The 26,297-nt window shown below is 39.3% G+C and overlaps 1 protein-coding gene across 2 annotated transcripts in view; it reads left to right on the forward strand.

Annotated features, from left to right (window-relative positions):
* Positions 1-15,017: 15,017 nt before the first annotated feature.
* Positions 15,018-26,297, forward strand: part of GABRA4 (gamma-aminobutyric acid type A receptor subunit alpha4) — a 65,675-nt gene continuing 54,395 nt past the window's right edge. The window contains exons 1-2 of one of the 2 annotated variants that reach the window (XM_070397133.1): positions 15,018-15,216; positions 15,616-15,734. In XM_070397133.1, coding sequence (XP_070253234.1) covers positions 15,131-15,216; positions 15,616-15,734 — 205 coding nt within the window. In that variant the 5' untranslated portion in view covers positions 15,018-15,130. Of the gene's footprint in view, positions 15,217-15,465; positions 15,532-15,615; positions 15,735-26,297 lie in introns of those variants that run through there. The other variant, XM_070397138.1, reaches the window with a different exon arrangement.

Genomic DNA, 26,297 nt, shown 5'->3' on the forward strand with positions numbered 1-26,297 from the left:
GTTAGCTGGATATATTCACCACCACCACCACTACCCCCCCCCCCCCCCCACCGCACCCCTCCACAGCTTGTGTCCTCCTCTAGGAATAATATCTGTGACACAATACAGCAAAAATCCTGGTACATTGTAGGACATGGAAAATGCATTGTAAATAAATGAATGGAATAAGGAAAGATATACAAGGCTTGTATGAATGAATAGAAAAACCTCATGTACTTTCTTATTAATTCAGAGAGAGTTAACATATTGCTAAACTAGCTCATGTCTACCTGTGGAGAGCTGTGGAGAGCGGCTACAGTGTTTGGACAGGTTCAAGCCTGGGACTAATGTGAGGGCACGGTCCTCTCGTGGCAAAGCCACATGCAAGTCCCAGCACAATTATAGCCAAAGGCTATAGTCGTAAGTTTGACCTTATGGTTCAAACCTGTGGTCCCACGTGGCTAAGTGATATAGGCTGCTGGAGGTGTGGCAAGTAAACAAAGCTTGATCAGGTAGATGTAATTGAGTAAGATTCAAAACCCATGAGAACATTGTAAACATCTTGACCACGCCCTTAATTTGCCTCGTGGAATCTGGCTATAAAATAAAGACTCGGCTTGCAGGCTGTGGCGCTGTCTCTCCATCAGAGAGGGCAGTGTCCTACCTAGCCCCAGCTTTATTCTCTTGTCTGTCTTTTCTAATCCTTCACAGCCCACCCCACCTGAGGTTCACCCATGGCCATGCTGAGTGCAGCACATCTACCCATTGCTTATGTAGTACACTGATATACCACAGACAAATCTCTACAAATTAAAGCAGACAATTAATGGCACCACTTTGTAATTAATGTTATGAAACCATTTGGTGTTGTTTTTGCATCTCAGAAACTCCCTTGCAGTTAGAGTGACCGTGGGACATGTTCCAAGCAATAGAAAAATGTCATGAGAAATATGAGTTACTTTTCAGCCAACATGGTTAAATACCTAGTGTATTCTCCCTACTTTTCCTCTTTTTCCCACTTCAGTGACTAGAGGGATAGGAGTCTAAGAGGAGCCATGGGATGGAAAAAGCTCAGATCTGTGAATCATTTCTTGGAGGAACTCTACTAGGGATTTTATGGGAGTAATCGACCTTGGATTTTACATGAGAGAGAAATACCATTTTTATCTTATTTTGCTATTTGTTGTTTGTTGTAGAAGCTAGGGTTAATTACCATGATGTGTACAAAAACAAGTAATCTCAAAACCATAAAGTTAATTTAAAAAGAAAATTGCATGATGATACTGCATATAAAAATATTAAAAGCATGTTAAATAGCCTGGCCGGTGTGGCTCAGTGGTTGAGTGTCAACCTATGAACTAGGAGGTCACCATTTGATTCCAGGTCAGGGCACATGCCTGGGTTGTGGGTTGCAGGTTCAATCACAGTGTGCAGGAGACAGCTGATCAATGATTCTGTCTCATCATTGATGTATCTATCTCTCTCTCTCCCTCTCTGAAATCAATAAAAATATATTTTTTAAAAAGCCTGATAATGTTATTGATTTTGAATACATATGCAATGATAATATGTAAATACTAGAGGCCTGGTGCACAAATTCCTGCAGGGGTGGGGTCCCTCGGGGTGGCCTGTGGGGATTGGGCCCCAACTTGCGCCCCCAGCCTCGCAGCCCTGCCTGGCACTCCACTGTGGCCTGGTGCTGCCCCCTCACCTGCTCCACCATCTGGCTTGCAGGGCTATCGATCAGGGCTGGCCCCCCCACCTGGCTCCCTTAGCACTTAGGAGCTGGGTAGCACGCTGCCCCCCACCCCCACCCCTTGGCTGCCACTGCTGGTCACCATTTGTGGGTGATCAGCAGGGCAATTGGGCCCCCACTCGCACCTGCTGCCCACTCACCTGCTTCACCATCCCACCCCGGTCCCGCTCTCATCGGGGCCCATCGGGGCCCATCGGGGCTGGCAGTGCCTCCACTGCCGCCCACTGCCAGCACCATGTTCCATGTCTCCCCCTGGTGGTCAGTGCACATCATAGTGAGCAGTCGAACTCCCGTTCAAACTCCCAGTCAAACAATTTGCATATTAGGCTTTAATTATATAGGATGCATGGAAAAAGAATGACCAAGTTCAATATGATGGTTACTTTTAGAGATGGAAGGGCAGTTTTGGTAGAGTACTCAGGAAACTTCAATAATATCTGTAATGTTTTGTTTCTATGAAATAGATTCTGAGTCAAATTTGACAAAATGTTAGAATTTAATAAAGCTGAATGTGGAGCCTCTGGATGTGTGTTGTATCGTTCTCTGTTTTGGGTGGGTGTTTGGTTTTTTTGCCTGTATTTTGAAATATTTTAAAAAATGAACATTAATGATAGGTAGGTGTTTAGATAGAAGCTTACAAATCATAAATAGCTGGGGAGAAAATGTTGATATATTCATCAAACATGTAAAATTAGATTGAAGCACAAATCATAAAACTTGAAAAGGGGAAGCGTTTTTCCCTTTCCAGAGAAATATATTTTGCTTAGAGAGTATCAACATATGAGCTGCCCCGGAGTTGGAACAGTTTGAAAAACACAAAGTGAAGCCGGGATTAGTCATATCCATAAACCCCACCGCAAGGGATTGGACCACACTCACGGTGGAGAGCAGGTCCGCGCGCCCACAGACAGATCTCCCTGGGAACAGTCTGGCCCGCGCCTGGTACGGGCTGCACTTTCCCGGCAAGCATGACCATTTGGCCCCATGTAGGACCGCACTTCCATCCATCCATCCCTGCACCTGGTTTTTAGCCCCAGGCAAGCAGTACAAAATGTAGATGTCCTTGGCTCAGCCCCACAGCCATCTCGCTGCCAGTTTTCTGAGTATTGGCTGCCCAGACAATTCACAGCTGGGCTTGATGCCTATTGCGCCCCCTCAACCTAGAGCGGGATCCCTGTTGCAGGCTTTGTGTGTATCCACAGTCAATCAGGAAAGACAGGCGTACCCTGATCACACAGTGGAGTTCACTCCAGCAGCAGCAATAACAGGAGGCCTTCAGGACAACATTGTGTTGATTCGCATACTGGCTCCTTGTCCGTGGCAGAGGAATAGTATATCTCTGCCCATGCCCGCCAGAATCTTGTAAAGTTACAGGGAGGCTTAACGTCTCAACAACACCTTATTCTCTCAAGTCTATGTCCTTGAAACAGCTCCTGGTGTAGGGGATGGTGGGCCCACGGTAGATTCCAAGGACAGTGAGCGGGTGAGGAGCCTCCAAAAGTCAGGATCACTGGTCAACTGATAGCCACTTCCTCTCCAAGACCTCCTCCAACCAATTGCAAAGTCTTTACAGTTTGACTGTGAGCCACCAGTATCCTCTTTCGCGAACTTTCCCCACTCAGTTGCACTTCCTTCCATTTTCCAGGTACCTTGACCTTGGTATTCCATCCGCCATTAAAACTGCAAATTGTCTCATGCCTTCATTTTCACCTGGACTAAAACTTATTCGCACCGAATTGTTAACTCCCTAATGTTTTAACACTTCTGAGTTTATTTTACCTCTAGCCATAGAAAGATGTTCACTCCATCAGTGGCAATGAGGTTTTTTAAAAAAGTGCCAGTTTTAAAAATCTAATGTGTTAGTTACTAATATAACTAACACTTTGTTAGGGCTCACTATGTTCCAGGCACTCTTGGGATTCTTTTTAACATATATTAACACATGTAATCCTTGTTAACAATTCTAGAAAACAGGTACTATCATGGTCCTTATTTTGCAAATAATGAAAATGAACCCCAGAGCAGTGAAGAGATGTTCCCAAAAAGCAACAGCTGGAAATTGGGGGAGCCAATAGAATAGGTCAGAGCCCATAAAATTCAAGCTTTGGGGAGGAGGATGCAGGAACATTGCTACATTATAAGTGTAATATAGAGATGGCATGATACTTCACAACAATAAAAGTTGTCAGGGAAATGAGCCAACATTTCAATTAATTATATTTACTTGTACTAACAAAATAAACTGATCTCTGCATTGCTTACCGTATTACCTTCATTAGTATGCAACACAGTAATTACAATGTAATCATTAAAGGAAAACCAGAGTAGAAAACAGAGAATTGATTTAAATAATTTTTAAAGTTCTTTATGTTTAACTAGAGGCCCGGTACACGAAATTCATACACCGGTTGGGGGGTTGTCCCTCAGCCCAGCCTGCACCCTCTCCAATCCGGGACTGCTGGCTCCCAACTGCTCGCCTGCCTGCCAGCCTGATCACCCCCTAACCACTCCCCTGCCAGCCTGATGATGCCTAACTGCTCCCCTGCTGGCCCGATCGCCCTCAACTGCCCTCCCCTGCTGGTCTGGTCGCCCCCAACTGCCCTCCCCTGCCAGCCATCTTGTGACCACATGGGGGCTGCCATCTTGTGTGAGGGTGTGATGGTCAATTTGCATATCACCTCTTTATTATATAGGATTATTATATAGGAGAGTCTATGACAAGGTCTGGTCTGGATAGTGCTTTGGCAATGTTTTTTATAGAATGATGCTCTGTTAATATGATCATTAAACATTAAAAAGAAAAGAAAGGAAAAGAAATACTTTGTTTCTGATGTCCAATGTTCCATGTCTTTGTTTTGAACCCTATTATTCAGCTGATTGTGAACTGACTCCTGAGTCCTCATACCTGTTGAATACTTGAGACTTGAAATCCATTGCTGATTCAGTTCTGGAGACAGTAGTGTGTGTATTCAGATGTGAGGCAGAGGAGGGAAAGGCTAAGAATAGCCCAGCCAGCATTAATCATGTGGAAGAGCCTAGAAGACACTAGGAAGTGGAGGTAGGCTTTGGGAGAGCTTAAGTCTGGAAGAAACCCAGATACTGGGAGGAGGACATGGAAATCAGGAAATGTAAACAACAAGTCTGTCTCAGGGAAGACTGGTACCAAGCAGCTTGGTGAAATCTAACATAAAGAACAGTGTGTTCAGACAGATAAGATTAGGGCACATCCTTATGAGGACGAAGAGCACCAAGCAGTCAAATGTCCAAGTTGACATATGGAGAGTTGTACCAGGGAAATATATAAGAATGGGAACTCTAACCCAGGATTTCACTCCCTGGGCAAAGAGAATAACAACAGGATTCAGATTCAAGTCTAAGCTACCAGTGAGACTGAGGCTCAGGGAATAAGGAGCAAGTTCCGAATCATATAAATTGCAAGGGTAAGTTGAAGTCTAGTCTTAGACTGTTCTGATGAAACTGCTTGAACATGACTCTTGCCTCTGATATTCTTTCAATAAGAGATTTTTGACCTCATTAATTCTTCCAGACTTAAGCACTCCTTTTTTTTTTCTTTCTAGTTCATCATGTGAGAGCCCAGAAAACATAAATTTCTATAGTAGCCGTTATGTCAGAGGCAGGGATGTGAACTTGATGTTTGTGGGGCTTATGGAAGAGAAATGCCAATGCAGTTTTTGCTACATTGCCTTGTTATCTATCAAAGGGAGGCCAAGACACTGTGTACCACTCATTGAGAAAGCTTCCTTGAATATGCACCACAGCTGAGACTGGCTGAGAATCTGGGACAGAATAGCCACCTTTCACCAGAGGTGAGCAGAAACCTGGTTTAATTGATAGCTTTGGCAGACTAAGAATTCTTAGTTTATCTGCAAGAGCTTGGACAGCCCATCCAAATTTATTGTTTCAACATGTTATTATTTTTTAATTTATCTTTATTATTGAAAGTATTACAAATGTTCCCTTTTTCCTCCCTCTTGGCCCCCTCCTCCCTCTCCCATTCCCTCCCCAGGCCTTCACCCCACACCACTGTTGTCTGTGTCCATGGGTTATGTATATAAGTTTTCTTTGGTTGATCTCTTCCCTCTCCACTCCCTCTTCCTTCTGAGATTCTCAGTCTGTTGCATGTTTCCATGTCTCTGGATCTATTTTGTTTGTCATTTTATTTTGTTAATTAGATTCCACATATGAGTGATATCATGTGATATTTGTCTTTCTCTCACTAGTTTATTTTGCTTAGCATAATATTCTTTAGGTCCCTACTTGCTGCCTCAAAGGCAGTAAAATCTCTGACATTTCTCCTAGCAATATTTATTCCGACATATTTTCTCAGACAAGGGAAACAAAAGGAAAAAATAAACAAATGGGACTACATCAAACTAAAAATTTTTTGCATAGCACAGAAATCATCAAGAAAACATAAAGATAACCTACTGAATCAATGAAAATATTTGCCAATGATGCATCTGATACTGGGTTAATATCCAAAATGTATAAAGAACTCGACATCAAAAAAACAAATAACTCAATTAAAAAGTGAGCAGAGGACCTGAATAGATACTTCTCCTAAGAAGACATACGTATACATGGCCAATAGACATATGAAAAGATGCTCAACATAACTATCCATCAGAGAAATGCAAATTAAAACCTCAATAAGATAACACCCCACACTTGCCTGAAAGGCTATCATGATAAATCAACAAACAAGTGTTGGCACTTAATCAATAAACAACAAGTGTGGGTGAGAATGTAGAGAAAAAGAAACATTCAGGCACTGTAGGTAGAAATGCAGACTGGTGCAGCCACTGTGGGAAACAGTGTGGAGGTTCCTCAAAAATCAAAAAATGGAATTGCCTTATGACCCAGTGATTCCACTTCTGGGCATATATTTGAAGAACCTAAAAGACTAATTAATTTGAAAGAATATATGCACCCCTATGTTAATTGTAGTATTATTTATAACTAGAGGCCTGGTATATGAAATTCGAGCACTCGAGGGGAGGGGAGGGTCCTTCAGCCCGGCTTGTGCCCTCTCACAGTCCAGGAGCCCTCCAGGGATGTCCGACAGTCAGACATTCGTGTGGGAAGGGAGCCTAAGGTATTAGTTGGACATCCTTAGTGCTGCCACAGAGGTGGGAGTGGCTTCCGCCACCACCGCTGCACTCGCCAGCCGTGAGCCTGGTTTCTGGCTGAGCAGTACTCTCCCTGTGGGAGCGCACTGACCACCAAGGGGCAGTTCCTGCACTGAGCATCTGCCCCCTGGTGGTCAGTGCATGTCATAGCTATCAGTCGTTCCACCATTCTGTCAATTTGCATATTAGCCTTTTATTATATAGGATAGCAATGATATGGATGCAGACCAAGTGCCCAACAGAAGATGAGTAGATAAAAAAAATGGTGGTACATTTACACAATAGAATACTACTCAGCCATAAAAAAAGAATGAAATCTTACTATTTGCTAAAGCATGGATGGACCTGGAGAGTCTTATGCTAAACAAAATAAGCCAGACATAGAAAGACAAAAACCACCTGATTTTACTTATATGTGGAATCTAACACACTAAATGAACAAAGTAAAACCAGGCTTAAAGATATAGAGAACAGATTGATGGATGCCAGAGGGGAGGGGATTTGGGGGGCTGGATGAAAGAGGTGAGGAGATTAAGAAGTACAGATTTCTTGGGTTCTACTGTGGCTTTGCAATTCTATGATGCAGGTGGGAAATGTGAAAGCTTACTACCAACATTTACTTTCTCCAAAACCTAACTATCTCTGTTCTTGTTTCACTATCTGGTAAGCCTGACATGTGAAAGGTTTCCTTTGATTTAAATTTCCTAAGAAACAGTGAACCTCCTGAATTCATTCCTTGCATAAATACTAAATGCTTATAAGAATGAATATGACACTCCCCCCCCCCCCCCCCCCCGCCCCCTTGAGAAAACCCGTTGTAATGAAAAGAAACCATTAGGCAAATGATCTGCAGATAATGCAACAATAGTCTGGAGGGATGACTAGCAGAACCTTTAGCCAGAGGGCACAGATAGACTTCACAAGCAAGGCACCATGTAAGCTAAAATTTTAAGGACATGTAAGTGCTTACCAGGTAAATAAAATAGAAAAGGGTATTTCTTGGCAAATGGCGTGTGAAATATATGTATGACTAAATGATTTAGTAAATCCAGAAAAAGGGTTACATCTAATTAATCAATAAAATAAAAAGAATTGCAATGTCTTTATTATGTTATAAAGCAAATAGTTATGATTTGGAAAACTATTCAGATATCATATCTATCAGACATTCAACTTTCATCAATTGTAAAATGTTCCCAATAAATAACTTTTTCTGGTGCACATTTTATTGTAAAGGAAGTCCAGAATTCTTCTTTGGTTTTGATTTTATCTCACACATTTTTAATATTCATCAGTAATAGGTTCTCCTCTCTGTTCTTAAGTATGACATTCAGTTCCTTTAACTCTCTTTTATAATTATGGTTAATGCCACTCCATGCAGTTGCCACCAGATGGTAATGAAGAGCAGTCTGGCTTCGTAATCTTCTGAGGACCAAATATATTACCGTTGTGTCGTCTTGAGTCTTCACAGGAAAATTTAGTTGCAAATGTTGTGTGGGCTTGATGGCAGACAGTGTACACCTGTGATACTTGGTGTGTAAATCTGATCTGTGAATCAGTATTGAGAATCTTAAAATACTGAAAAAGTCACACAAATATCTGCCATTATGATTTTCTTTAAATATTTCTGTTATTTAAACATTTTGAAGAGCTGAATATATGTACCTAGAATAATTAGCAAAAATAAATATATCTTTTAGGCTAATTTAATTTTCTTCTATTTATGTACATATTTGAATAGGAATCTCAATATCACTAGTAAAAAAACTGATAAAATGAAAAGGTCTAATGAAAATATGTATAATAAAATATACAAGACATTCCACATCTTTGCTTCTTGGGCTTATTTAATTGCCAAATATGTGCATGCACTATTATTTTCCCCAAAGCTTATAAACAAAATGGTGATATTTCTTTTTTTTTTTTTAATATATTTTATTGATTTTTTACAGAGAGGAAGGGAGAGAGATAGATAGTTAGAAACATCGATGGGAGAGAAACATCGATCAGCTGCCTCCTGCACATCTCCCACTGGGGATGTGCCCGCAACCCAGGTACATGCCCTTGACCGGAATCAAACCTGGGACCTTTCAGTCCGCAGGCCGATGCTCTATCCACTGAGCCAAACCGGTTTCGGCAATGGTGATATTTCTTTCAAGGTTTAGCCTTGCCCCCATTTTTTTTAAGAAAGAGTCAAGAATAGTTTTAGTTGAATAATTGCACTATACACAGTTTGTTTTATTTTTTTGCTGGTGTTTCATAATCTCCAAAATTCCTATAATAAACATGTATTATTTAACTGATTAAAAAAACAAAAAGATAAAATTAAAATATAGTGATTAATTTAGAACCAAAATTATGGCTCATGTGTATTAACATTTATAAATGCTCACATGAGTCCTTACCTCTGTCACAAATTATAGGCCACAATGACGATAAGCTATTATAAGATAAGATTCAAAATTCTATAGTAATTTCAAAGCACTTTTGGGGGAATAATTTATTGGCATTTGAAAGAAAAGAGAACATTTTTAACTTGTTGAATGGACATAGTGATTAAATTTTACTTTACCTAAAAGATTCAATAAACAGTCTTGTATCTCCACACTACTTGTGCTAAATTAGGGTTCTTCTAAGAAACTGGACCAATAGGGAGGAGGAAACAGAGAAGTGAGGGGAAGAGAGAGAGAGAGAGAGAGAGAGAGAGAGAGAGATCATGTATTTTAAGAAATTGGCTCACAGACTAATGGAGACTGGCATGTCCAAGATCTGAACTCCAGGGTGGGTCAGCAGACTGGCAAATCAGGAAAGAGTTCCAGTTCAAGTCTGAAGGTGGTCCAATGGCAGAATTCCCCCTTCCTCTGGGTAGGTCAGTCTTTTTTCTATCAAGGCCTTCAGCTGGTTGGATGAGGCCCACCCACGTCATGGAGCATAATCTACTTCATTCAAATCTTTAGGTTTAAATATTAACCTCATCTAAAAAAAATCCTTCACAGAAGCATTCTAGAACAATGTTTGACCATATATCTGTGTACTGTGGCCAAGCCAAGCTGACACATAAAATTATCCATCACACCATTTTATAAAATGTTCTTGACTTTTTCTATGAATATTACAGGCATATAAGAAGTATATATGATAATCTTCAAAGATGGCCACCCAATGAACCATGTCTCCCAGTAACCTGATCTTGTGCATCCCCTATATATGGATCTGATCGGGTCCTGCAACGTAATCTGACCAGTAGAATGCAAGAGTGGTGTCACTTTATGACTTCCAAGGCTTGTTCAGTCAAACCTTCTGATAACTGCACCCGTACCCACCATCTAACCACCCAGGGTGAGGAATTTCCAAGGAGAACAGCCAAATGAGCCTTGTCTAGCCATGAATACTGAGAGATCATCATAAATTGCTTTTTAAAGCTAGTTTTTAATGCTTTGTTATGTACGGCAAAAGATAATCAGAAAAATATGAAAAAGTAATATAATGAAAATCCAAATGTCTATTACCAGATTTGTCAAGATTTAACATTTTGTCATATTTGCTTCAGATTTTAAAAAATGAAATAAAGCATTAAATAAAAAGTTGTAGTAGCCAATGTTCCTTATTCCATTTCTTTCTTCCTCTCCACAGATACTCATTATCTCTAATTTGGTGTTAACTTTTCCAAGCAGCTTTCAGATCACTACAGATGTACCATTAAACAATGTACATTATCTTTTATGCTTTAAATTTTGTATGAATAATATTTTACTGAAGGTATTATTCCACCACTTGCATTTTATTTACATTATATTCCTGACATATACCATATTAATACATATACCTGATTTCTTTCATTTTAATTGCTTAATAGTACTCAATTTATACCACAATATTATGTATCCATTTCCCTGCTAAAGAACATTTAATTTGTTTCTAATTGCCCACTATAACAAATATACTGTTGTATGTTTGGGAGTTTCTATGGCCTATAAAACAGGCATGAGATGGCTTGATCATAGGGTATGGTCATAATTAACTTTAATATTTTGCCAAATGGCTTTCCAAATTGGTGGTATTAGTCCCATATCACTCTTGAAACAAGACAATATAGAAAGAGAACTAATATGTATAATCTAAAAATGCTAAACTCATAGAAACAGAGTAATTAGTGTTTGCCAAGGGTTGGGGGTGTGGGAGATGTTGATCAAAGGGTACATATTTTCAATTACAAGGTGCAGAAGTTCTAGGAATCTAAAATATAGCAAGGTGAGTACAGTTGACAATACTGTGTTGTATACTTGAAATTTGCTGAGAGAATAGATCTTAAATGTTCATACTACACATACAAATAAAGGTAACTATATAATGGCATGGATGTGTTAACTAACCTTATTGTGCTAATCATTTCACAATACATACACATATCAAATTAAAAAGAAAATTCTTCCAAAGTAATTCTCCAGATAAACTGAATAAAATCTTGACCTTTCTATTTTTTGGTCATGTAACTAACTATGAGCAAATTACTTAACATTTTTAAGGTTCAGTTTCTTTACAAAATTTGGAAATGAATATCTAACTACAATTGTGTTTTTCTGAACATTTGAATTATATTAGCTATGAATAAATAAGAATTGGTATTATTATAATAATAAAGATCATCATCATTACTAGATATAATAATAACAAGTATAGCTTTTATGGCTTAATGAACTTACAAACTCATATGTATATTAGTTTCATTTTTTTTATATAGTTGAAGCTTCAGCACTGTTATAGACTGAATTATGTTTCCCCAACCAAATTCATATTCTTTTAAAAATATATATATTTATTGGTTTCAGAAGGGAAGGGAGAGGGAGAGAGAGAAATATCAATGATGAGAAAGAATCATTGACCAGCTGCCTCCTGCATGCCCCACACTGGAGATTGAGCCCACAACCCTGGCATGTGCTCTGATGGAGAATCAAACTATGACCTCTTGGTTCATAGGTCGACACTCAACCACTGAGCTGGCCTGGCACCAAATTCATATTCTTAAGTCCTAACCTCCAGTGCCTCAGAATGTGACTCGATTTGGAAATAAGATTTTAAAATGACAATTGAGTTAAACTGCGATCTTTAGAGTGGTTCTTAATCCAATATGACTATGTCCTCTTAAGAAGAGGAAATTTGGACACAGACATGCATGCATACATAAAAAAAAGACCATATAAGGAGACAGTGAGGAGATGACCATCAATAAACTGTGGAGAGAGGCCTCAGAGAACACAACCCTCAAAAAGAAAGAAAGAAAGAAAGAAAGAAAGAAGGAAAGAAAGAAAGAAAGAAAGAAAGAAAGAAAGAAAGAAAGAAAGAAAGAAAGAAAGAAAGAAAGGAAGGAAGAAAGGAAGGAAGAAAGAAAGAAAATAAAGATAATATACTTATCACAAAGTAGGAACTTGGCAGCAAATTTAACAATATGTTTAATTAGGGGCACTATTGGTAATGCATAAATTGACCTTGCTAATCATTACTATCAGGTACTGAAAAAAAAAAACTATCACTTGATAATAGTATTTTTCCCCTAGAAACTTGGAAATACACACACATAAACGCATGTACAATCAAGGGAATGTTCCTTCTAATATTTCTGTATAAACTTTATAAACCATTCACACACACACTCACACGAAATCATGGCTCTCTTTGGAATTGACTATAAAGTAGTCTTAAAATTACTCTAAGAAGTCATTCCAAAATTCAAGCTCTAAAAAATAAAATAATGCTTCTCACATTATTAGCCATTTGAAAATGAGTTTACAAAGTATTTATTAAATTCATTACTTGGATTCCAGGACCTTAAAATATATATTTTTCTATTTATTATAAAACATTGGATTTTCCAATGAAACAAAAGCTGATATTAGAGAGCTAGTATTTCTTATTGTAATTTAAATGAATGAGGGATTTGGGAGACTATTAAGTATAGATGTATCACTTCAATGCCTAACTTAATCATGGAGAATTAGAAAAATACTTAATAACTTAAAAACAATATAATAGTTAAATTTTCAAATTTTACATATAGAAATTATTCAGATAAGATACAAATGTTGCCCAAATTTTATTCTTTCAAATAATCACATTGAAACAACTAAATCTGCATTAGCTATATGGCAAAAAAATTACTTATTTTGGAAGCAATATCAACTGCTATTATGAAATGCTCATTCAAATAGAATCTGTTAAGGTACCACAGATTATTATTTTTATGTAGTAATTTTTAATACAGTTTTGAGACCTGTTAAGAATGGATATCAAAATCTATCACCAGACAATAACAGGCCAGCATACAAGTAAACTTTCAGTAGAAGCTTTGGTTTCATACCAACAAGGAAAGGCATGACTAAAGAGCATCAAATTGATTCTTCTCACTTATCTTAAATACATGGGACAAAGAAATGCATTAGCATAAAAGTAATTGGTAGCTTCTATATACTCTTGAAACCACAATGTTTCAACTAGTGTATATCCACAAACCTCTAGATTTTAAAACAGTGATTCACATCATTACCCTTTTCAAATGGTTAGCATTGGTTCAATATTTACCAGAAATAATTAAGGGAAAGTAAGAACAGGTTGAAACCTTTCAAATTATTCATTTTATTTGGTCATTTGATAAATTCATAACAAATACCTTCAAAGGAGATCCAAAGTCAACACAATTGTGTATAGAAACTGGCAATAGGAAGTTTATCAAATGAGATAGAGATGATTGTCACACTGTCGCACATTAGTCACAAGTGTTTAATCACTTGGTTGAGCGTTCTATTACATGTGTTATCTTTTATATTAAAACATCAGTCCATACTATAGTTGTCCATAAACCTTTGAGAAACGGATGAAAGTTATGAACAGTCCCACAGGAATACGAATACTTACATGCATTCATTTTCAAGGAATTTCATAATTATTGTGGACTCTGGGGGTCCATCCTAAGACTTTAGGAGTAGGATGATCTATATTATTTGCATCCCACCAAATCAGATATAAATCTCTATGGTAAATTTATAATATGTGGCTGACATAATACAATGATGTTTGGGGATAGTGTACTTGGACCCAATTCAAATTCTATTAAACAGAACAATCAAAGACTTATGTTACTTTTAAAGAAAAAAGTTAAGAGGTATAACTGAACACCTTCATAAGTCTTCACTCTCTTTTCCTCTCTCTCTCTCTCTCTCTCACACACACACACACACACACATTTTTCTCTTTTCCCTGTATCTCTCCTCTCCCTCTCCCCAGCCATCCTTTCTCCCTCACTAAAGCAACAAATCTCTGAATTCATTCAGCTCTATTATGGAAGAAAAGAGTGTCTGTTGAGTGTCACACAAAGCAAAAGATGTAGTGATTTTGTCTCCATCTCTCCCCTTCTTCTGAGGAAAGAATGGGACAGGATAGCCAGGCCCTGTGTCTGCCAGGTGGAGGGCAGGTATAGTAAAGGAACTCGGTATCTTCACAGCAACAGCTTGGGAAATGCATCTACTACAGAGTGAGGCTCAAGTCCACTTCCGAATAGTTCAGGAGTCCGCTCAGTGAGTTGCAACCCCTTTTGCCAGGAAGAATCTCAGTTCTTTCGCCCCCCCCCCCGCCCCTCTCCCCCCCAGCACCTAAAAGGGAGTCTCAGAGGTTGCTTTCAGTCTGGACCTCATCACTTCCCTAACCGCGGTCTCCCACCCTTCCGCCCAGCAAGCCTTTGTCATCCTGCCCTTTTTCCGCCTCCAGCTTGAAAATGGGTGCAAACAGGTCCCGAACAACCTTAGGAGGGAGGAGCTTCCTTGGTTGGATCCAAATCCCAGCGGTAGAGAGGGGGGCCGAGAGCGAGAAGTGCGAGCTAAGCAGTGCCGTGGGCAGTGATGCGCTTGGGGTGGGGGCGCGTGGGCCCCTCCTCGCGCCGGGAGATTCCGGCCCTGCGCCCCAGAGTTCAAGGTCGGGAAGAACTTGCTCAGCTTTCCGGCGAAAGCGAACCACCACCAAGCCGGGAGCCGCGGGGTGCGGGCATGAAAGGGTGTTGATCGGTGTACATCGCTCTCCATCCACATCGGGAGCTCCGCGAGGGAGGGGGGCGGGGGGGGGGGGGGGCTGAGCGCGGGCCAGTGTGAGCGCGAGTGTGCGCACGCCGTGCAGAGCTCTGCCCTCGCCTCGCACCCTGCTCAGGGCATCCGGAGAGCCTGGAACCGTGATCAGGCTTAAAGTATGGCATGTTGCAAAGATGGTTTCTGCCAAGAAGGTACCCGCGATCGCGACGTCCTTCGGAGTCAGTTTCGCCCTCCTGCACATCGTGTGCCTGGAGGCTTGGTGAGTTCTCGGGGGTCCTGGGGGGTGGGGGTGGGGGCGAGGGGAAGGTGGCGATGTGGCCTGCTCCCGGACCTCTCCGGGCCGTCTGCCCCTCACAGGGCAAACCGGACCCTCCTGTCTGCGCTGTCAAGTCAGGAGCCGGAGCCAGGCTTTTCTGTGACTGCGTAGACGCGGAGAGCCGGAGGGCCACCGGGTGCAAAGAAGAGTGGGGGTGTTGGGGTTCGTGTGCGCGCGGTGCATCTTCCTGACCCTTCCTCTCCATTATCCTTCAGCTTTGCCTCCTTTAGCTCGGGGCAACGACTCTTTCCATGGAAGGTAAACCTGTTACCCACCTGTTCTGTGGTTCTTAAAATAACCCCCTCCACCCCCGGTTTATTTATTTATTTTTTTCATCCGCAGTTTAAACGAATCCCCAGGACAGAACCCAAAGGAGGAGAAATTATGCCCGGAAAATTTTACCCGCATCTTGGACAGTTTACTGGATGGTTACGACAACAGGCTGCGTCCTGGATTTGGGGGTATGAACGATTTCAAACGCTCAAGTGTGTCCTGTCTGTCCCTCTCTCGGTCTGCCTGTCTGTCTGTCTGTGGGAGTATCATTAGGTATGCCTCGCGTGTAAAATTGCAACATCAATCTATTTCTCTTCCTCTCCATCCCACCCTCCCCTCTCACACCCCTTCCTCCCTCTCCTCCCCTAAGAAAGACCTCTGGCAGGAAGACCGCCCCCAAACACACGTTCCCCCGCCCCTGCCCCCTCGGAAGCTTTGCTTCTCCCCCACACTAATTACCTCCCGGGACCTGACTGCTGGGAGGGGGAGGTTGGAGGGGAAAGTTAAAAAATGGGAACTTGGGGCTCAGCTGCCCCGCTGCCTCGTGCCCTGAGCAAGGGGTTCCCCTGGACCTGGCCATTTGTGTCAGAGCAGGTTGCATTGGGAACAGCTGATCCTCTGTCCCCTGTGTTCCCACGTGGTGTCAGTCCCCCAGCCAAAACATCGGCCTTGTTCTCTACCTAGGACATGAATCTGGGGCAGGAGGCTGCCTGCTCTGCTGGAGAACCCTCTTGTTTTCTCTTCTACAGTGGGATGCATTTTTTTTATTTATTTGGGGAGGGGCCATTTGCTTCTCTCCTAAGACTTTGCAGTCAGAGGTGTTTCGGTTTTATTTCTATAATAAATATTTATAAAAGGTGGAATAGAGGTGCATCCCTAGCAATACTGTTGCTCTTTTGCATACTTATATTCCCTTTGCTTACATAATAAAAACCTATGTGGCAGGCACTGTACTAGGTACAAGGTTCACAGAAATCTCAAGATAACAATTCTTAACTTCAGACTCCCTCTCAGACCAGTTGAGAGAAGACTACCGACTTCATCAGAAGTGTAGGCCCAGGTCTTCTGACGAACAAGTCCCTGTTTATTCCCATCACACTGCGCTTGATACTTCTCAGGAAATGAGTTGAAGATACAGACTTTTTCTTAAGGGAGCTGACATTCTAGTAGCAGTAGTAATAACAACAATGACAACTAATACTGTAGGTATTTATTAGAATGTTCATATCATCTATTTCATAGGCATTACTGTTCAACCCTCACAACAACTGTGAGCGAAAGCTATTTCTATTCCCATTTTACAGATGAAGACATTGAGGCTTGGGGAGGTCAGTAGGTGGTGCAAGTTTACATTTAGCAAGGGGCCCGGGCGTGATGTGAACCCAGTTCAGGTTGTGTATTTAAAAGACAAACCCATGCAGATTGGGAGGAGATCACATGCTGTGTGATGAGGATCACATGACATGCATTGGAAGCTTGGAGGAATTTCAGCTTCCTCTGGAGGATGTGTAGGAGATAAGAGGATGGGAAAATGGAGAAAGTAAAAGGGAGCAGAACATTCCTGTGAACGAGTACAGGATTAGATGTGATACAGAAGGAGTGTGGTCCCGGGTTACAAAGACCTGTTGGAAAAAGAAAAATAGAATTGGATAAAGTAGAACTGGATGAATCTTTGGAGTCCTTTTGTTCTTCTCGTTTGACAAAGATGTTTAGAGAGGAACACAGCATATTAATAATGATAGACGAGTCGGGCCAGGTCTTCTGATCCAAACCACTCTTTTCTGGATTTCATGAGAAGGTCATGGGGAGGCATTGAGGGTATTAATTCAACCTTTGTGTGTTGACAGTGATAAATATGAGTGAGGAGGATGAAAGATCCTCCTGGTCCTTTTCACATTGCTTCTCCACGGGTAGGCTGCTCAGCTCTGATGGCCTTTAAGCAAATCTGAAAAGAGGCTCTCTTACAAAAGCGAATCATTTGTCAGTGCACAGTCTTTCATAAGTGACTGGGGAATTAACACTTTAGATCCAACATAATTTTGTGGAGAATGTTTCAGGTGACGTGATAGCATTTAAATCTATATGATGCCAATAAGAGAGGATTTATCTGCTCATAATGGTTTTAAACGTGACATTTCAAGTAAAGGGGAGAAAAAGCAGGAGTATGAAATCACATGTTGCTTAAATATTCCTTAAAGAATTGATGCACCTGAACATAAGTTGAAGTGAAAATTTATAACCGAAACTATGGTTGTATTATTAAAAGTTGAGAGCTAAAATAATACTTGCCCAGTTAGTTACGATACAAATTCTAATGGAAAAGGAAGAAGGGATCCACTGTAGATGGGCTCTTTTTACCGACTACCCTCTCCCATAACATTATACGGACAATAACGTGAGTGAAATCAGTCTACGTAGGCCATTGCTGGATTTTGGTTAGCTGCAGTGCTACTGAAATATCTCAAAGGCATTATTAGTCATCTTACTTGTCACTGCCAAGTGATCTGCTTTACCCACCTGGACATACTTTTTATAGTTTTATGGGAAAGGGTTGAATTCACCTTACTTCGAGTGTTAGCAGTTGATTAATCAGTACAAATTTACTATAGCACAATTTTTTTTGTCTCTGTTTATAAATATTTGTGGTAAATGTGATTCATTTTTTAGAAGTGGGTCATTGTCTGTAAATGCGTAGTATGCCAAATGTGACAAAGGAATAGTAATTCTCACCTGCAGAAAATGTGTAACCTGTTTACAGGCTGTTGTAAATGAAATAGAATTCACTGAAAATAATAACAAAATGCATCCTTAGCATAGACTCTTGGAAGCCACAAGTGCGATCCCTTCTTTGACATTTTATACTTTGTGGAAAGTTTGGCATTTTAAAAATAAAATGAAAACAATTCAGGTTTTGACCAGTATGCTATAAATATGGATCTACATCCTGGTTCCTTTCATCCTACCTTTGCTCTTTGTGGAGCATTGACTTTATATCTGTTTATACAACTTAGCTGTGTTCCATTTAAAGTAAAGCTGAAAGCAAAGATCTGAATTGAAACCGGACGGTTTGTGATTGCTCAGTAGGCCAGGCAAGGGTTGAAATAGATTTAGAAACTAAATTACATATTTTTAACTCAGCAGCACAGCTTGCAATGGGGGAACTAAAAGGAACTGAAATAGTTCTCTTCTTTTCATCCCTCCAGGATCTCCTCTCACTGGTTTCCCACATTCTCCAATTGGAGAAGAAAAGGGGGAAAGGTGAGAAGAGAAGGAAGGAGGCATGGTGTGAAAGCTAGATTAGGACTTCTGATGGGTGAAGTTTATTCAGTCTCTGACAAATCAGTCTGCTAGCATCCTGAAGTAGCTTCTACCTGCTTAGAAGTGGCATCCAAGCAAACCCTTCCACAGAGGAGCTAGGAAAGCATCCCCCTGTGCCATTATCCACTTTCAACACTGTTGTAAGTCTTCTGAAAGATGCATAGCTAGGGTCCTGACCACCAAGAGATTGTTCAGGAAGCCAGCCCTTACCCATTTCCCACTTATTGAAGGCTTACACAAACTGTTGTTCATCTCAGTCTTTTGGTGTATGTGATTTGAAATAATAAATGCTTAGCCTATATAATAAAAGGCTAATATGTAAATAGACAGAACAGTGGAATGACTGGTCGCTATGACGTGCACTGACCACCAGGGGTCAGATGCTCAACGCAGGAGCTGTCGCCTGGTGGTCAGTGTGCTCCTACAGGAGGAGCACCACGCAGCCAGAAGTGGGGCTGATAGCTGGTGAGCACAGTGGATGTGGCAGGAGAGGCTCCGTAGCAGCACTGGGATCCCTTGGGGGATGTCTGCCTGCCGGCATAGGCTCACTCCCCGCAGGCCTAAGCCAGCAGGTGGACATCCCCGAGGGGTCCCAGACTGCGAGAGGGCACAGGCCAGGCTGACGGACTCCCCGCCCCCCCCCAGTGCATGATTTTCACACACTGGGTTTCAATATATAAAATTGCCTTAGAACATCTTTCTCAACCTCTCTGAAATAAGAGTGGAGCATTAGGGTCAGTTTTGCAAGGGTGCTCACTAGCATAATAAGATTTCACATTCATGGAGTCCTCTACAGTTTTGAAAACATTTTCATATAACAATATCAAATAAGATTATTATAATAATACAACAAAGTAAACAGGACAGACATCATTTCTGTTACAAAGGGGGCTAGAGAAAAGTTCCAATGAATTGCCCAAGAACCCTTGAACTAGTAGTGGACAAGACCACCACCCACACCTTAGTCTTTAAAACCTTAGGCTACTGCTGTATTGCTACCTCCATTTCTAAGTCTTCCTTAAATCCTTCCGTTTACCAAGAGTCAGATTTTCATTAACATTTCTTCTTGTTACTATCTAAGTAGGTCATTAAAATAAGCAAAACTACATTTCCCCCAAAGGAATGAAATGAGAACTTTTATTTTAAAGCTTTAATAACATTTTAAAATGGAAAAGCCAACATGGCAAAGTGTATATATACACTTAGGTAAATTTTGAATAATTTTCCACATAAATGAAAATGGCCTCACAACATTTTCAAATAATCTATATCCCAACTTAAAAATTAAATACATTTTCTGTTTATATTCAATTAATTAGCTTTATTAATTTTCCGTCAACAGAAAAATATTTTTTTAAAAATATATAGATGAAAAGAACTCTTCATATCCACAAAGCAGCAGAAAATTATAGCTTCATTCTCTTCTGATTTGCCATATTCATTCATTCATTCATTCAACCAGTAGATATTTAGAGACTACTATGTGTCAGTAGCAATGTTAGGATGTGAAGATATAATTTTTAATCAGACACGAGCCCTGGTGAAATTAATAGCTAAGTGGTGTAGAGGGATGAAAAAAACAAAGAAAAAAAACACCAAAACAAAAGATGTTGCTATGGGACAATTCAGTATCAAGCTAAGAATAGTGAATAAATAGGGTGAGGAACCTATTTTAGATACGGTGGTCAAAGAAGTCTTTGAAGCTGAGACCTAAGGTTGCCAGACATGGAAAGGGTAAGCAAAAGTTGTTTTCATGCAGAAAAGCAAACAAACAAAGCAACCGAAAATTCTAAAGATCCCAAGGATTCTACGAAATTAATGTGATTTAGATAGTGAAAGGAATTCAGTGTGCTTTAGCCAGAAAGCAGGAGGAAGAATCTCACAGGACTAGTTTGGAGTGGTAGGCCAAAGCCATATCAGGCAAGACCTTAAATATATTCTACAGGAGCTTAGATTATTCTTTTAGTGAACTTGGAAGCCATTGGAGTTTTTAGTTAATATTGAAGGTAATAACATCCCATGACTTAGATTGTAATGTGACATCTCTGGCTACAGAATAAAGGCTTAGATGAGGAAATGGGACAACATTGGAAGCAGGGTGACAAATGAAGCTCTTTTTTTAGTTCTCCCCATTAAGTTAATGGTGGCTTAGAATAAGATAGTAGGTGTAGTAAAAAAGGGTATAAGTGGATAAAAGTTAGATGTATTTTGGAAGTATAATTCAATAAAGAATGGATATGGATTGCAAATGGGTGTTAAAGGAAAGAGAGAAATCAAAATAACTCCTGGAATTTTATTTTGAGAAATTGGGCAAAGAATGGTGTTATTTAAACTGGGGAGGACTGGGGGATGAACAGTAAGAGTGGATATTTGTACATGTTAAATTAAGGATACAGATGTAATTTCCTGGTGGTTGTACTGGTCTAGATATCAGAGAAGGGCTTTGTCTGGAGATATATGAGAGTCATCAGCGTATAATGCTGTGAGAATAGATATCTCGGTGAGAACATAGAAAATAGCAGAAAAAGAGACCAGGACCAAGCCTTGAGGAACATTAACAATTGAGGAAATGTAGAAAATGTATGTAGAGTTATCAAAGGAGATCAAAAAAGAGTAGAAGATGATAAAAGCACTAGAAGAGTATGAAGTTATATAATTCACAGGAATAGAATGTATTAAGAAGGAGGGATGATACACCTCTCAAATTTCTCTAAGATATCAAGTAAGCTTAGGCCTTGGCTACATGGAGATATTTTATTTCATTAACTTTTCATCAGATATTCATTAGTCTTATAATATGTGCCAGGCACTGTTCTAGGATGGCACTGGTGATACATTAGAGAGTGAAGGAGGTGCAATTTTCTGCTCTCATGAGCTGGAATTCTAGAAACTAAGCAACAGAAATAAAATATAGAATATGTCAGGTTGACAACTGCTTTAGAGTAATATAAAGCAAGTGAGGAGGTTGCAGGTTTAACTATAGTAGCTAGGGAATACTTAAATGAGAAGGTGACATTTGACAAGGATACTAAGTAGTAAGGGCATAACGCCACATTTGGATGGAGTTTTTTGGTTAGAAGAAACTCTAGGTGCAAACACCCTAAGCGTGGAAGTCATTGTCCTTGCAGGAGTGAGAGAGGGCCAGTGTGACATAAGGGTGATGTTATATAAAGATTTGCAGGCTGGTAAGAACTTTTCTTTGAGTCTTGTCAGTGATTGGAGGGATTCCAGCAGGGGGAAAGACCCCAGGCTAATTTTGTTTTATTATTATTTTTACTGATTGATTTGAGAGGGGGTTGGGGGGAGAGGGGAAGGGAAAGAGAGAAACATCGATGTCATGTTCCACTTCTTTATGCATTCATTCGTTGATTCTTGTATGTGCCCTGAGCAGGGATTGAACTCGCCACCTTGGCATATAGAGATGATGCTCTACCCAAGGGAGCTACCCAGCCAGGCCCCCAAGGAGAATTTTCAAAGGCTCACCTTGGTTGCTGGATTGAGAACAGGCAGTCAGGGCTCAGGGTCCAAGGCAAATGCAGAGAGGTTTTCACAATAAATTAGTCAAGAGATGAAGGGCATTTTGACCAAGTTGGTGGCAGAGAAGTTTGTAAGGTTGTAAGGAATGATTGGTTTCTGGTTATATTTTAAAGTCCTAGTCTACTGATGTCAATTAGAATGTAGGATGTGAGAAAAAGGGAGGTATCAAGTCTGACTCCAAAGTTTTTGACCTGAACATTTAGAAAAATGGTTACCAAGACTGTGGCGGAAGCAAACTGGGGATGCAGATGAATAATTTGCATGTGTATATGTTAAGATTGGGATTCCTATTAGATATTAAATGGAGATGAGCCTGGAATGCAGAGATGATGGGTATAACAATATATATGGAATTTAAAGCCATAACACTAAAGGGATTATCAAGGAGTTAAAGGGTGATAGAAAGGAGGTCCACATATTTGATCTCTGAAATCTGCAGTGTTAGGAGGTGGGAAAAGAGGAGAAGGAATCTCTGTTCCAGGAAGACTAAGGAGTGGTCTTTGAGGTAGAAGGAAAACCATGCAAGGAGAGTGTGTATACTGGATGTAAGTTAAAATTTCTTTTTCAAAGAGGAGGCAGAATTGATCAATTATATCTAATTCTCTTGACAGATTTAGAAAGATAACATAGAATTTACCACTAGATTTACCAATATTTATAACTTTAGTAATTTGGACAAGCTCAGCTTTGGTGGTGTGATGGGTATGTAATTCTGGATGGGTTCAAGAGAGAATGGGAGTTTTTTGTCTGGGCATTAGTACAGGGGAGCAGAACAGTTGGATGGTAAATGGAAGGGGAAGTAGAATCAAAAGAGCCTTTTTAAAAATGGGAGAAATAAGATTATTTGTTAAAGTTTGTGGGAATAGTTACTACCAAAAGGGAAAAACGAATGATACTGACAAAAAGAATTTTAGTGGATCCTGAGCATGAAAACCAAATTACAATGGATGATGGAGTGAATAAAAAGGGAAGAATTAGAGGCAATGAATATAGTTTTTTATTTGAGGTTTGTTATTCCCAGAAACTTACAAGTGAAAGCGAAGAGAAGAGGGAAGGTTGCCTCTTTATTAAGATTAGAAATATTATATTATGTTTGTGTACTACTAGAATAATCTGTTCAAGGATAATTTAATATTAGATTGGATGGAAGGGATAACTGAAAGAATGATGCCCTTGAGAAGACAAGAGACTGTAGAACACAGAACATAATTTACTTTCTTATGCTCTCAGTATAACAAAAAAAGATATATAGTGCTATTATATATTTGCTTTTTTTTTTTTTTTTTTTTTTTTTTTTTAGGGAAAGGATATGCAAATTGCTTTTGGTGTTTTCTGAAATAGGCATTGTAAAATCTAAATATAGGTTATTAGTAACTTGGTGGATGTTTAGATAATACTTCACTTGGTTGTTAGTTTTCTTTTAGAAGAAAAGAAAATACATCATTTTACATTTGTTTATCATTCTCTAGGCCTTTTTACTGTATTTATTATAAAAAGACTTTAGTGAACGAATTGGATTTTGATTACTCATCATTGGTTCATGACAGATTCTCATTATTGGTCACACATAGCCTTCTTTTTATTCACCCATTCATCTATTCCTTCATTTACCATTATATAATAAGCATACCAGTTAAATCATCAAACAGCACAACCTTGGAATCAACTTTTATTCTGGTATGTGGTTTCCCTCATCCTATCTTCTTGTCTTCTCCACCCAAAGTAATCACCATCCTGAGTCCTTTTTAAAAATGATCCATAGCTTTTCTTTGAATATTGTTTTAGCTCAACTTTAGTTTATAATAAATTAAATTTTAGAAATGTAATTGTTTTGAACATGATATATAATCCTTTGATGCTTTTTTCACTTATACTGCCATAGATCGATCACTTTGACTACTGTGTGATATTCCCATTGCAAGGAACAAGTTTATTCGTCTGCTCTGTTGGCAGGAGGCATTTTGCTTGTTTCCAAGATTGTAATGCTGTGAATGTTCTGGCCTAAATTTCCTGCTTTAAATGTACAAGAATTTGGTTTTTTGTGTGTTTTTTTGCATATGTATTCAGGAATAGATTTTTTGTGGATCTTAGTGTAAGTGGGAGTTCAACTTGATGAGATAATGCCAAACTGTTTTCTGTGATAGTTTTACAAATTCAAACTCCCATTTACAGTGAATATGAGATTCAGGATCCACAAATCCTTCAACTCTCCACATATATAAATATATGTACAATCTCCATAGAATCCTTGAAATGGTATTTTGTTTTGAAATGATTTCAATTTTTTTTTATTTTTAATGTGGTTGAACAGCTTTTCAAATCTTTTTTTGCCTACAAGAGTTTTCCATCTGTGAATTGCATTTCATCTTTGCCCATATCTTACTGTTTTTTTAAAAAAATGTTTTTCATATTTATGTAATTTCTTTATTTAAAAAGTTGACCTGTACTGTTAGAAGGATCACAGGGATATAGGCAACACTAATCTTTAATGTCATCTAAGTAAAACTCTATAGTTTTCTGCTTTCTCTGTGATATCAGTTGAGATCTTTTGTTTGTTTAATATGCAGGAAGGCTAGTATTTCTGTTTTCTAAATGATGAGCAAAATTAGAGATTTTAAAGAAATATTTCACTCAAGATTCCTTATTGTTGTTGCTGTACTTCTTAAATACTTTAGGTTTCTTGTTTTTTGGAGATGCATCAATAGTATTTAGGAAGAGAAACCTTGATGCATAGATGTAGATGTCTGAAAAGCAGAAATGTCTCCTCCAGTGCATATGTGGGAAGGCCGTGTGGAGAACAAATATTGACTAGTTTCAACAGCACCAAAAGGCTAGGTCTTTCTGCTGGTGTGACAGCAAACTGGACACTGTTATTGGAAGAGAAATTAAATAGTGATATCCTTTGGCCAGGTCTATAGAGCTAACGTAATTAACAATGGAAAATCATCTGATAACATTGTTAATTGCCTTCTTACCTCCCAAGCCAGTTAGCTCCATTAATAATACCAGACTATTTTTCCCTGAATTGGATATTGTAGTTTTGGCTCTTTCAAAGATTGTTCAAAGTCACTTTATTTGCCTTACAAACTACCCACCATATTTTGGGATTAAAACACATCTCCTAAAGAAGTGGAATTATTAAAATAGAACACATCTTTGATGTTATACAAATACGTATAAAATTATGAGAAGTCCTCCCAAGCCAAAATTATCTGGTTTCTATGTCATTATGCTCTTAGTAAGGTTGATTTGAACATCCTAAATAATACTGTTAGAGGAAGCGTCCCTAAGAATTATTCTTAATTGCATAGCTACCATTATTCCCGGAGAACTGATTTATTGGAAACCTATTACATCTAAGGCCTGGGATTAGTTGTGGGAGTGGATACAAATATAAATAAGCTGCAGTTCCTGTTTTTATCGGGAAATATTTTTAGCTTAACTAATGTAACAAATGAATCTCAGTAATTTTTCCTCTGGGGAATGTTTTTACGTCACGACTGGGATGATATTAGGAACACAATCAAACACATAGTTACTCAGCATCTAGTATGTGCAAAGCACTATGACAGTTGGGGACTTCAAGGAGGCTTAAGATTTTGTCTTTGCTGTTAATGGGAGAAAGAGAGACTCAAGCTGAGCAAAGGCATAGAAAGAGCTGCAGGAACACAGTTCAGAAGCTACTCAGAAACAAAACAGGACATGTAGGCATGGCGGTTACATACTAGATATAAAATTATATAATATAATTAATTACGGATTAATTATTTAAGGATATAATTAGTGTAGTAAAGCTAGAACATACTATGGAGATCAATACAAGGGAGTTATAATTCTGACTCTGGCATAGAATATTTAATCTCTGTTAGCTCAGTTTCCATATCCATAAAATTCTC

The sequence above is a fragment of the Myotis yumanensis genome, unplaced genomic scaffold, assembly GCF_028538775.1.
Source record: "Myotis yumanensis isolate MYYU_CA2020_CCGP unplaced genomic scaffold, mMyoYum1.0.hap1 SCAF_1, whole genome shotgun sequence".
NCBI lineage: Eukaryota > Metazoa > Chordata > Mammalia > Chiroptera > Vespertilionidae > Myotis > Myotis yumanensis.